The sequence below is a fragment of the Wyeomyia smithii genome, chromosome 3 (assembly GCF_029784165.1).
Source record: "Wyeomyia smithii strain HCP4-BCI-WySm-NY-G18 chromosome 3, ASM2978416v1, whole genome shotgun sequence".
Lineage (NCBI taxonomy): Eukaryota > Metazoa > Arthropoda > Insecta > Diptera > Culicidae > Wyeomyia > Wyeomyia smithii.
In genome coordinates, this window is record NC_073696.1 from 245,718,323 (window position 1) to 245,728,469 (window position 10,147).

Sequence of the window (10,147 nt, forward strand, 5' to 3'; positions counted from 1 at the left end):
TTTTGATTGGCTCAACCCAAAGTAGTATTAGATAACTTGAAGGCCGTATGTTTTTGTCCCTATTTTGGTCACTCTCATAGGCAATGTAGATTATAAGACAAGAACAGACTCAAACACTCTTCTAGTTTGCAGCGCACACCCGTTTTTCAGTCCGGTGGAAATTATTATCTTATCTTTAGTTGGCCAATCGAATGAATCAATCTAGTACCTCAAAATTTAGCAAGTGTTTCAAAACTAACCACGATGGGTGCCATACAATCAGTTGTGATCGGTTATAGGAAGTGTACTCGTCTGGAGATATGGCTTGCTTCAGTTATATTCCCTCCGTTGAAGAGTATTTTGCAGGTGACACATATAAAGAGCATTTGTTGAAAATATACTATTTTAGAATATACTTTACCTTTCAGCATATTCAACGACACTCATAGTGCTACTGACAATTTGTTCGATTAGTTTACTTCTGGTAGCTACTCTGTATACACGAGTAGTGAAAGTTGTTGTAACCCAATACAGCAAACCCGGTCGAATAGAACTGATACTAACTAACGTTATCTATGTGGTAAGGTTTCCGTATGGCATCATACAGCAATTTCCTTTTTTATTATCTAATTTCTAATCTTGGACCCTTTTTAAAACAAAAAAAATACATTTGTCACCATCTTTCTCTCCTCTTAAAGGTTGTGGTAGTCTTTTCTATAATATCCCTGGCAGTTCCTTTGTTTTCAGAGAAGCTAGATTTGGTGTCATATATTATTTTTTCCTGGTGCATATTTACATTTTATAGGTATCTTCTCTTCAATAAATACAGTTAAACCTTTATGTAGACAACATTTGAATTAATTCCAGATACATAAGACTGGCTGCAGGCGGCCACAATGCTCTCAAGGAAACGTACGAGTTGAACATACAATCCTTAGCAACAGGAAACCGATTGCGACGTGCAATTCGTAAACTTTTGTGAGTATTTTAGTAATTGATTGAACAATCAAACAATCAATACAACGTATTTCATTCACAGCGCAAAATACATTACGGTGCGATTATCCATTCTTCAGTTTCCAATTGTAACCACAATCATTTCGGGAACTCAAATTGGTTTCTATTCAGCAGACGAGGATTTATATCACCGTACCAGTGCCAGTATTCTACCACTTCATCTTATTTCAATAATCCTCTATTTGATTGCATTCGCATTATTAATCAAAAACATAGAATCAACATTTACGGATCTACAAATCAAGGTAATCCGATCTAGGATCACAAAAAAAAACAATATCCATCAATGTTTTTATTTTCAGCAAAAATTTAGACTTCTTCGACTGGTAGTGTTAGTGTTGCGTATTCAAGTTTCAATATTGGAGATAATTTTCCGAAATGTATACATCAATTGTGATAGCTTTGCGGGGGCATCTAGGTCGATATTCAATTGTGCGTAAATTTTCGAATTTATTTCCAATTCTGAAGCATGAAGTTTACTGTGTTTTATTTTTTAATTTTTCATAGTTGTCAAACAGATGCTGATAGTGACTGAAATAAGCATACTAGCGATTGTGACCTGGAAAGTGTACCGAAGGGAAGAGAAGGACTTCAATGATATGTAAACAATTGAACGAGTGGATTTAGATAAGATATATGTAAGTGCGTGATTTTATTGATTTTTAGCATATTTATTAGATAGCTAGTCCAAAACCAGCAAGCAAAATCAGGAAAAAGAACTCAGCTCCAACTTATTACAATTTTGGATTTAAATAACAAAATTACTCGAGTGTTTGAATGGTTGATTGACGTTGAAAAATTAGCTTTAAGCATTTGAAATTGATCGCCTCCATCTTAGATTTCCGATTTTCGTTTTACACCTGTTTCAGAAAAATAAGTCTACGTCTAAATATTCATATTACTTTTTATAACTATCCTCCATTGCTCCATTATGCTTAATATTCTACCATATATTTACAATCGTCTTTCGATTTGAGAACAAACATGTTATTTCAAGATAAGGTGTACAAAAACTTTCAGTCGGCAGTAGAGTAAATTTCATGTTTTATTTCGAAATCACAACTGAGTAACAAAATATCTATCGTAACTACTATTCAACTTCGGCATGTTTATTTGTCACTTGTTGAATGTCTAATTAGTTTCATTGAAACAACGGCATTGCAAATGTTACCAGTGTGTTGCCCTGAAATAAAAAGCTTGACAAATCTTGTCACGAAATAACCTATTTTGCCTACGATTTTGTTACAGTGTAACGAAAGCATTTTTGACATTTGTTGTTTGTTGTCGACTGAAAATGGTTGCGATTTTATCGTATCGAATTCGAAAACAAAGTAGCGATGGCGTTTTGTGTTGTGCAGATAAGGAAATCAAAAAAATTCCTACCAACTATGACGGTGGTGCCGGCCGGTTGAGTGGAGGAAAAGATGGTTTACTGGCCACCTAACAACATCATCAGTTTGGCAAAAAATGTCGAATCCATCTCAGATAAGGAGAGTTGGAAGAAAAAAAAATGTAAGCAGCTTGGGCGTGTCCAAACTTTGCAAGACGCAGAGAGCCTGATGAAAGCTATGGAACGAGTAACGGATTCCGAAGATGCTGCTGAAATGGGTCGTGGTACAAGGAAAACACCAGCCAAGAAGCAACCAAAGTTCAAATCTAAGAGCTACAATTTAGTAAGTAGCATTAAAAAAAATAATAATAAGGAATAAATTCTGAAAGAGAAACTATATGACACAGGTTCCACAACAATGGATTTCACCGGGATCAAGTGAGCCATGTGGTGTTTCTACTGATGCAGTACCGTTCCCAGATCAACCGTCGCAGACTGTAGCATCTTCATCGATGACAAAACCGTTTGCTGCTGTTGCCGCTACTCATGGTCGTGCTATGACATTAAAGCATACTTCAGGAATATCTCACGTAGCAACAACGAAGTCGTCCACTTCGCCTCATATTGTTATTTCTGGTTATGAGCAAAATTTAGTTTCAAGTTAACATGAAGGTATCAACTACGAAACTACAGGAACGATTAGTGCTCACGGTGGGCGACAGGCTTCCGTTCATTCACTGCAAACAACACCTTTTCCACAAGAGAGTACTCCAGTATCAGATGTAAGTAACATCAATTCTGGAAAATATTATAAATCATAAATTATTATAAATTCATTTGTAGATTTCTCAGCAAATTAGTATACCTGTTGTAATGGGGTCAGATGGACAACAATACGCACAACTTGCCAATGATTCATATTACGTGATCACTGATAGCAGCAAGAATGCTGACGTGGCAGACACATAAACAACAAACCTCATAAAACACGACGAGCTCGACCTGGGCATGGAAAATAATGAAGAATTTGGCAATGCCTCTCCTACTTTGATGGAAGGATATAGTCAACAAATAGTAACTTGCGAGCTGCAGAAAATCCAAATCCAGTTGAATGAGCTCAACGGAAAATTCAAATCAGAAGCGACTAATGATTAATATATTAATATATATTATATTAATTTCGTAACTGATGGTACGTGAAAGAATGAACTTCTAGTATCATATTTGTTCACATTTATGTCTCATATAAAACAAGTTTGATAATTAATTATGAGATAATAATGTACTAATTTTCATTTCAAAAGAAAATAAAGGGTGTGATTACAAATTGGATTCAAGTGGGTTTTCGGTACTATTTTCAATTTATTAGTAACTAACCTCGAAGCATAGAGCGAGCCGGCGTATCACAGATGAAACACCGTAACTTGACGGCTATTGATTGATGATTTACGGTTAGTCCCTTTTCAAGGACATCATTCAACTCTAATACGAAGGGTGACAAAAAACCATTTATATCTTTTGGTTTTGCTGTAAAAAATCAATTAACTGAAGCGTCCATCATAAAAATATTTCAGTATATACATGCACCACAGAAGACGCCTACTACTAATGGATACATAGTTTTCCGAAGCTCATGTACATCTACTAGAATCGGCCAGAAAAATGTAGAACTCTTGAATGGTGGCAAACCATCGATATTTACGTTGAGTGTTGAATCTTGAGGCAGATCATCACAAGAAGGTAGTGTCTCGATGAGGACTTTTCGTAGACCGTAATGCCAGTATTCACCTCCAAGTTTCGAATCTGATGAAATACAGGTATTGGAAGGGGTGCCCACCAAAGTTCTAGCATCTTTGGGTAATACATTGTCTGGAATATGATTTTTTAATAAAGCAAGCAAAGAATTCAATGCTCCATGATTAATTTGACACTTTATTGCCCAGTTTTGCAAATCTTCCCGGAAGGCTACCATATCTGATTTTATATTGGTGACATCCTCTTCGTTTTCAGATGAAGATTCTTTCTCATTATGATTTATAGGGTGGTCTTCGTCCAATTCGTTTAAATAATGTATTTCATAACGGCTTGTTGATGGAAAACTAGGCTTATTCATGATCGATATTTGCAATGATGAATCCATAGCATGGCTGTCGGGCAGATTGTCTTCACATTTTTTATGTTTTTTTGCATGCTGTATTAATGCTTTTTTCTGTCGGCTAAAATTGCCATTACGCTTAATTTTCTTTCAATTTTTTTTTTATCCCTTCACTAATAAAACTTGCAAGACTATTTTCGCTGTCCATTTTTTACGCAGCTTGTCAAGCAAACGTTGAATCATAACTGTAATGAAACCTTTCGAAATACATCTATATATATTTAATGCAAGTTGTCGACTAGTCACAATGTGACAAGTTTTTTGGAATTTCGCATATCAGTTGCATGTAAACATGATTGCAACAAAGGATGATTGATTTAAGTTACTGTGCGACTTCGGAGTTACACTAACCACTATGTAACAATAATGTATCTTGGGGAGATGAAAAGTCGTTTCGCGTCATATATGTAACCTTTCCCTCTCTCATGCAGTCCTGTATGTTTCACAGTAACTGCAGTGAGATCACTATGTGACTTTTTTTTAATTTCTTTTTTCAAGAAGATGTTACAAGTGCTGCTTGGGTTTTCACTGTGGGGAGGAGGGCAAGAAGAATATTTTGAAGGAAATCTGGTATGTTGAACGTTTCAAATATCCAATCCACAATATCAGAGAAATTTATAAATCCTGTTTCTTTTCTATTTTCTGATTGAGCAAAGGGTGCACGAGGGGTTTTTGGTGCCCCAGGAAGCGGTGGGTACTCCTGGTTTGAATTGAAATTAAAACCAGGAGGAACTTGCTTCGGTTTTTTTTTCACTACTTCTTTTTTGTGTTGGCTTATTGGTCATTCCGCTAGGGGTTATCTTACGACCTTTGCGAGAAAGATTATGAGAGTTAAGTATTCTCCTCTTCCTAGATCCTTCTGGCATGGCATAAGAACACCCTTCAACGGGATCGTCAGATGTACCCTCATCGGTTGGCAAAAAGGAGAAGATGTTTCCTGTCGAGGGTGGCTCAGCCCTCTTAAGCATTTCTGCAAAAGAGCGCTTTGAGGGAACGCTTAATTTTTTCCTCGCGCTGTTTGTACGCGGGACACGCCGAAAGGTCATGCCGAGTTCCTTCACAGTAAAGACACTTTTCAGTATCCTCACTGCAAGCGGTCTCAGCATGATTGTCTCCGCACTTGCTGCAGCGTGCCTTGTTGCAGCAGTAGGTGGCTGTATGACCTAACTGCTTGCAGTTTTGGCAATGCATGACCCGCGGTACGAACAGGCGTACAGGCAGACGAACCCTGTCCAAAGAGATGTAGTTCGGCAGTCCAGATCCGGCGAATGTTACACGGAAGGAATCCGAAGGGAGAAATTTCTTCTTCCCTTCTTCGATGGATACTGAATGCAATTGCTTGACATCCAGTATCTTTACATTTTGAATCAGGGGGTTCTTGAAACAGCCAACCCCGTGACGCAAAATGTCATCGATCGTGAGGTTTCCTTCAGTAACCACACCGTCGATCTCCACGTCCTTGGCAGGGATGTACACGCGGTACTCTCTCGTGAAGAGCTCGTAGCTAGCAATTGCATTTGCTTGCTTCAAGCTACTCACGACAACTCGCAGTTTGTTCGGTCTAACCTTAATAATTTCGGTTACGTCCGAAAACTGTTTTGTCAGGTCCTTGCCGATTTGTATTATATAAAGAGGCTTCTTAATGAGCCTGAAAAAAACTATGAACGGACCTTTCGAAGCATCTGGGTAAGCTTTCACCCGTATTTCAGGTACCCTTGGTACAGGGCTAGGTAGCGGGGATGGTACAGGGGAAGGCAGGGGGGAACTGCAGGGGGAGATTTCAATCTCTTCCCCATTTGTTTCCACATCCAGGAATAGTTCCATCTGGTTGTTGTCCATTCTTGCGGGAGCGTTACGCTCTACCGCACACAAACGATAATTATCCGAATATACGGGGGATCAAATAATTGGTATTAAATAAAAAAACAATTTTCCAAGTTAAGATGGATCAAATGAACAAAAGACAATCGTATTGGGGACGAAAAATAATAATAATTATAATAATAATAATAATAATAATAATAATAATAATAATAATAATAATAATAATAATAATAATAATAATAATAATAATAATAATAATAATAATAATAATAATAATAATAATAATAATAATAATAATAATAATAATAATAATAAAAATAATAATAATTATAATAATAATAATAATTATAATAATAATAATAATAACAATTACAATAATAATGATAATAAAAATAAAAATTATAATTATAAAGCGAATACTTCACCGAAAGTCTAGGTCTTTTGCCTACACGACCTGATGGCTGCTAGTTGGATCAATCAGGAAGAGTGTCTCAGCAAAACAAACAATGCCGACATCGAATGATCCCGTTTTGTGTTGTATCACTGAGGTCTTATTTGCGCGCGGCCTTGTAGATGAGACTTGCAGTTGAATCCACTCACTCGGCCGTATGGAGATCCGTGCAGCTAGCGGGGTACCAGCGGTGCTGCTATGATTCCAGCTGCGTGACCGGACCGGCCACTGGCGGGGTAGCCTGCCAGTGCGCAAAAGATGCTTCTGCTGATAAACTGCAGGCTATTGTTGTCGCACAGGGCACTGCACAAGAACGAACCGATAAAACAATACCCGTCGAATGACAACTCGTGTGCCGTATTGTTATATTCCTAATCAACCGGAGAAAAACAATTTGCGTCTGTTCGAAACGAAAGCAAGACAACTAATGGGAAACTAGGATAGTTTTCCAGTAAAATGAAACCGGATTCGCCAAAATTGATTCATTTTCTGACCTGAAGTTCTGACTGTTTAAAAATTGACAAAATTTTGCCTGTTTCAATCATTTTGTCTACCCCCTGTATTACAAAGGCTTTATACTGCTACAATTTAAGGTAATGCAGTTTATTTCTACAATAACGCTTACGAAAAAAACTTTTCGCGTTCACACCATTTAACATTTTTCCCATAGTTTCATTCAAGCGACTATGTTTTTTTGTTTGACGGCCAGCCGGTACTATGAAACATGAAGCCATGAAGATGTCCTCAATATGTATATTCGCTGACTCGAATCAAATCAAAAATGCTTATTGGAATTTGCTAGCAGTCAGTGCTCAAACAGAGTCGAATTGAATTTCACGAACCCGTTTCTTTCTAATGCGACTGCGATTGAAAAAAAGTAACCTCTTTCCAACTTATTATCCCAGTTTGTAAGAAATATGCATCTCCTTTAATAACCCTGGAATAAACTAGATATCTTTATCTTTATTTTCTTCCTATACTCCTGAACCACAAACGTCCTTCCGCTGCCACCAACTACATAGGTACCTCTCGGGAGATATTCCTTCAACCTTCTTTAATTCAATCACATAGCCTGCTGTGTGGCTCAGAATCCACAACGTCATAAATTTCTTACACATTGTCCTCGAACAGTATAACACTTTATCAGTGGTTCGGAAAAAAAATATTTCGCGTTATTTCGGTTAGATAGAAATTACTTCAAATAACTCAAGACTTATTTCTACAAAATAAAATTTAGAAATTAATAGTTGCATATTTCTCAAAAAATCCTTTGATACAATAAACTCAGGTTCACAATGGAATCAACCCATTTTTCTGTGAAGCAACATGCTTGATAAACACATCGGATCGCTAGCTACAATTATCACTATTTTGCAACAAGTTGTTTTACAAGCCGTTCGACACCCCACAATCAAATTAACTTCTCCGCCAATAAACTAGCGATGTTCATAAGTACACAACATTTACAAGTGCAACACAGAGCTTGTATACGCTGTGAAATCAACCCATCCGGTGCACAGTTGGACGATTCCACATAAGTGCCAGTCAAGCAAAAAAGGAGTCTTCAGAGAAAAAACGTTGTACTCATGTATTTTTGGGACGCTGTGACCGAAATTGTTGTTTTTTTTTTCTGACGTATTTAATGTCAGAAGAACGTTCGTACTAATGGTATTGAAATTTTTCAGATTTCAAAACGCCTATAATAGATACTAATTCAAATATTTTAATCCAACACCATCATAAAAAATGTCTTCCATGTTTAACGACTTACAGCATGTCTTTCAAAATTGTCACTTTTTCAAACTATTTTTTTCCTCTAAACATCATTATTCTATACCGTGTTTTCACCCAAATTAAAAATTTTGAAGAGCTTTCTCAAAGTAAGAGTCAATTATTGGGTACGTAGATTTTTTCATCTCTCAACTCCAAACTACTCTCCATAGCGTTACCATCCGCCTTCGCAATAGGTCTACAAGCAAATGACCAAATTTGTAAGTTGGTTTAAAATATTGAAAAATTAAAGATTATACCACAGATTATGTATGCCCCAATTATTGACGATATTGACGATAAGCTTAAACACAATAGTCACAGACAACTGTCAATAATAGCAGCGCTGAATGTCTTCCCACCTAATGAGACGAAAGCATCTGAAGGAGATGCCTTCCGCACTGCTTGGAATGGATGAAATCTGTTCTTTAATTTATCTGATTATTTTACAAAGGTTTCCCTAACACTTAGCATCCACTATCTCGTGAACCAGTTTTCCTTTCTTGTGCTCAAGCTGCTGCTTCATTCGTCTAGCCGTGCTGTGGACCGCAGAACCACTTGGTTAGCGCTGACCCTGGGAGTTGCATATCAAAATTCTTTTCTGACCTCCTTCTGCTTAGTTTCGTCGTAGGCATCCCTTAAGCCTTATAGATTACGGCATGATGTTGATGTTGACAGTTGCCTTAACGGTAAGTTTCATGGCGACTCTCTTATGTATAGGCTACCTAGCCTAGTCCCAAAATGTGTTGGCTTGCAAGAGAAAAAAGTGGCAACCAAGTGAAACCGCGCTAACTGACAACAGATAACCTTATATGAAGTATTCTCAGCTGTCAAAATTCTGTTTGCGAAATTTCTTGACCTCTCTCTTTCGAACTGCATACCAAGCTTTATAAACAGGTTTTTAAAAAATTTAAATTCGTCGTCATTGCTCGAATTCGGCACAACAAACTTCACAGAATGCTGTAAATTTAATTAACAATAACTTACCACCGATTAACTGAACATAATTGTGCTAATGGCCGTTTTTGACGTAGAATTACGTCTTGCAGCAACACTCTAACAGCGAGTGTAAATTGAAAATCTGAACATTGTGAGCATCAAGCAAAATGTCCAATTTCTAATGCTTCAAACTCAGTCAGTTTTCAACAAATTTCCGAGGCTAAAAACCACATTTCGTGGAATTAAGATGATGCCCAGAGACCATGATCCAACGGCAATTTGATGTGATTTTTGGTTCCAGGGAAACATGCTTTAACTCTCTAGTGTCTCAGATAGCTTTTCACTATAAATCTTTATAAACATTTTTTTGTGTATTTATTGAAGCTTTTTAGAGGTTTAACTGAAGCCAATCTAAAGTGTTATTCATCAAATACCACGTAACATGAATATTTTCGTCATCGTGCGTGATTATGTAGACAGGCCAAAAATCGAACTCAGATGCCATTTTGAAATCCAAGGTGGCGACTTCCAGTTTCTTGAAAACAGCCTAAAATGGCCGAGTATCACCCGAAACTAAACCTAATCATTCAAAAAGGAGAGAAATGAAAGAATACTAAAATTCACCTCTTCAGAACGTCGAATTGATAAACCCCCGATTAACCCCAATCGTATTTTCTAACCT

General features: G+C 37.1%; 2 protein-coding genes across 3 annotated transcripts in view; one reads left to right on the top strand and one right to left on the bottom strand.

Annotated features, from left to right (window-relative positions):
• LOC129729749 (arrestin domain-containing protein 3-like) overlaps positions 1–10,147 on the bottom strand; it is a 43,029-nt gene that overhangs the window by 16,049 nt on the left and 16,833 nt on the right. The gene's annotated exons all lie outside the window — the stretch shown is intronic.
• On the top strand, positions 230–3,521 carry LOC129729751 (uncharacterized). Of its 2 annotated transcripts, XM_055688569.1 has the most exons (10): positions 230–345; positions 408–559; positions 678–784; positions 847–957; positions 1,019–1,241; positions 1,299–1,428; positions 1,504–1,634; positions 2,245–2,669; positions 2,734–3,108; positions 3,170–3,521. In XM_055688569.1, the coding sequence occupies exons 1-7, from the start codon at positions 300–302 to the stop codon at positions 1,599–1,601; spliced, it is 867 nt and encodes a 288-aa protein (XP_055544544.1). In that variant the 5' UTR covers positions 230–299; the 3' UTR covers positions 1,602–1,634; positions 2,245–2,669; positions 2,734–3,108; positions 3,170–3,521. The 2 variants fall into 2 exon arrangements, with proteins under 2 accessions (XP_055544544.1, XP_055544543.1); XM_055688568.1 differs by having other exon boundaries at positions 1,504–2,669.

What these genes read in the sequence shown, in the direction of transcription:
- LOC129729751 (XM_055688568.1), top strand. Translation starts at nt 300, where the DNA reads ATGGCTTGCTTCAGTTATATTCCCTCCGTTGAAGAGTATTTTGCAG. An exon ending in TAACTAACGTTATCTATGTG is followed by an intron (nt 560 to 677) that starts GTAAGGTTTCCG and finishes CTCCTCTTAAAG; the next exon opens with GTTGTGGTAGTCTTTTCTAT. An exon ending in TGCATATTTACATTTTATAG is followed by an intron (nt 785 to 846) that starts GTATCTTCTCTT and finishes AATTAATTCCAG; the next exon opens with ATACATAAGACTGGCTGCAG.